The 2,500-nt window shown below is 53.4% G+C and overlaps 2 protein-coding genes across 2 annotated transcripts in view; one reads left to right on the top strand and one right to left on the bottom strand.

The window, feature by feature from the left end:
- Positions 1–70: 70 nt before the first annotated feature.
- Positions 71–1,696, bottom strand: PTSG_08424 (uncharacterized protein). Its single transcript, XM_004990617.1, has 4 exons — positions 1,528–1,696; positions 1,282–1,344; positions 1,093–1,154; positions 71–757 (listed from the first exon to the last, which is right to left on the bottom strand). The coding sequence occupies exons 1-4, from the start codon at positions 1,585–1,587 to the stop codon at positions 700–702; spliced, it is 243 nt and encodes an 80-aa protein (XP_004990674.1). The 5' UTR covers positions 1,588–1,696; the 3' UTR covers positions 71–699.
- Positions 1,697–1,723: 27 nt separating this feature from the next.
- PTSG_08425 (superoxide dismutase 2) overlaps positions 1,724–2,500 on the top strand; it is a 2,638-nt gene continuing 1,861 nt past the window's right edge. The window contains exons 1-2 of the mRNA XM_004990618.1: positions 1,724–2,060; positions 2,429–2,500. The exon at positions 2,429–2,500 is cut by the window's right edge and continues 112 nt beyond it. Coding sequence (XP_004990675.1) covers positions 1,899–2,060; positions 2,429–2,500 — 234 coding nt within the window. The 5' untranslated portion in view covers positions 1,724–1,898. The remainder of the gene's footprint in view (positions 2,061–2,428) is intronic.

The raw sequence follows: 2,500 nt of genomic DNA on the forward strand, positions 1-2,500 counted from the left end.
TTGCCGCATTCCCCTCTCCCCCAACTTGTGCACGGCGTTGCCGTCGCCTCGTTTCCTGTTGACGCTAGGTGGACAATGCAATTTGATGTTTGTGTTGTTCATTGCACACAAGTAACAAGGAAGCAAGCGAGGAGCAGGTAAACGAGAAAACAAGGCAAAGCGAAACCAACACAACGAATATGTACATGTGTCGTAATCAAATCATCGCATGCAATGGTATCACCATCATCCATCATCATCATCAACATCAACACCAACTTGAAGCAACGGACCTACACGAAGCAAGCGCAAGAAGACATGTACACGCAGAGTACAACGTGGAAAGGGAGTGCGTGAAGTGCAACAAGGCAGCCGAAGAAATACAGTTGGGGGTGGGGATGAGTCAAGTCTACAGTGCTCAAGTTGCATGCGCATGTGCACATACACAACTCATTGTAAGTGCACGGCCACACATGCACACACACACACACACACTGTAACACCAGCGGCCATTTCAGGCACAGCTGCCTCCCCCCGCTGCCCAAGCAGAGCAGCTCAAGAATAAGAAGGGAAAGGAAGAAACAGAGAAAAGAAGGGGGGAAGAGAAAGGACAGACATATGGCGCCCTGTTATTCATCTTGATGCGACGAGGACTTATGTTCACGGGATATTAAGTCAGCAGCAACCTAGCACCTCCGTACACCTGCCGTTTGCTCGCTGTCACGCGTTGGAGATCTCAATGGTGACCACCTTGAGGTTGGTTGTGATCTCCACCATCCTGTATGTCAGCCAGAAAGCCACGGCAGAAAAAGGAAGAGGCTGAGCACACAAGGAAGAGCATGGCAGTGCACCACCAAAGTAGCCACAGCCACGCCCGCCACGCCCCCCTCGCGCACACGCACAGACACGCATGTATACCTGTGCTCACACAACCACACACACACACACGCATGTATACCTGCACTCACACACACACACACACACACTCACTCACGCACGCACACATGCATGCACACATGCACGCACGCACACGCTCACGCACTCACACCTGCGCACACGCATAACCGCGCGCTCTCTCGCACGCACTCACTCACACAGCAAAGCCACACGCACCTTCCGTGGAACTTGCTCACGGGCCTTTGCAAGTCGCCAGGTAGGTACAGTTTACCGACAATCTGAAGGTGTGTCGTTGTGCACATGTGAGGGCGGCGTGTGAACGAATGAAAAAGGCAGGCAACAAAGCAACTCAGGTCCAATGTATGTCTGTACCACGCTCGTCACACGCATGGCATGCAGCCACACCTTAAATCCCGTGATGTGGCCATCCTCTTCATCGTTCAGAATCCTCGACAGTGTGTCCAAGAGCTGTAATATGCGTTGTGGAGGAAGGGGAATACGAGTGGGCGGTGCACAGAAGCAGTGCGGGAAGTGAATGAGTGATGTGACCGCGACACACTGTTTGAGTGCGTGCATGTGTGCGCGGAAGTGCGACACGCATTCGAAAGATACACACGCAACACACACACACACACCAACAAAAGGGCGTACAGTTTCGTCTGGGAAGCAGGCCAGGGTGTGGCCATTGTCCATCCGTGTTGCCTTTGTCATGGTCGTCGTCGTCGTCGCTGCTGTTGTCGCTGTTGTGCAGCAAGAGCAGTTGTCACAAATGAGCAGCAAAGCAAAGCAGCGGCAGCGGTCCGCCCACAATTGAGAAGCGACACCACAAAATGCAGTGGTGTTCAGTGGCGTTTCTGCTGCTGTGAGAGAGAGTGTGTGCAACCAACAATCTCCGTCATCATTCGTGAGCACTGCTTGCTGCACGGCTGCATTTCTCCTGCACTCCCTCTGTTGTCTGCTCGCTGCTGTTTCTCTGTCTGTCTGTCTGTTTCTCTGCTGTGCCTCGCTCCCTCTCAGCCAAGATGATGCAGTGCCTGCGCACCACCACCCGCCGTGCCTTTGGCAGCGTTCGTGCTGCCAGCCGCCTCAAGCACACGCTGCCCGACCTCCAGTATGACTACGGAGAGCTTGAGCCCGTCATCTCCGCCGAGATTATGCAGCTCCACCACGCCAAGCACCACCAGGTGTGTGCTTCTTGTTTTGTGTGCTTGGTGTGTGTGTTTCTTGTTTTGTGTGCTTGGTGTGTGTGTGTGTTTTGTGCGCGCGTTGGTTTTCTTGTGTGTGTGTGTGTGTGTGTGTGTGTGTGTGTGTGTGTGTGTGTGTGTGTGTGTGTGTGTGTCGCTGTTTTGCACCCTTGTTGCAAGCCTTCTCGCCTGCTTTTGTTCTAAGGCTGAACATACACCCTTGCACACACACACACATACGAACACACGAACATGGAGAACACGTGCACACACACATACACACACACTCTCTCTCGTGCATGTACTCACGCATGAACGCATAACCTCACACACGCACACATGCATGCGCACGCACCAAACCCCTTAAGACCTACGTCAACAACCTGAACGTTGCCGAGGAGCAGTATGGCGAGGCCGTGCACAAGGGCGACCTCTCCAAG

The sequence above is a fragment of the Salpingoeca rosetta genome (assembly GCF_000188695.1).
Source record: "Salpingoeca rosetta unplaced genomic scaffold supercont1.23, whole genome shotgun sequence".
Taxonomy (NCBI): domain Eukaryota; class Choanoflagellata; order Craspedida; family Salpingoecidae; genus Salpingoeca; species Salpingoeca rosetta.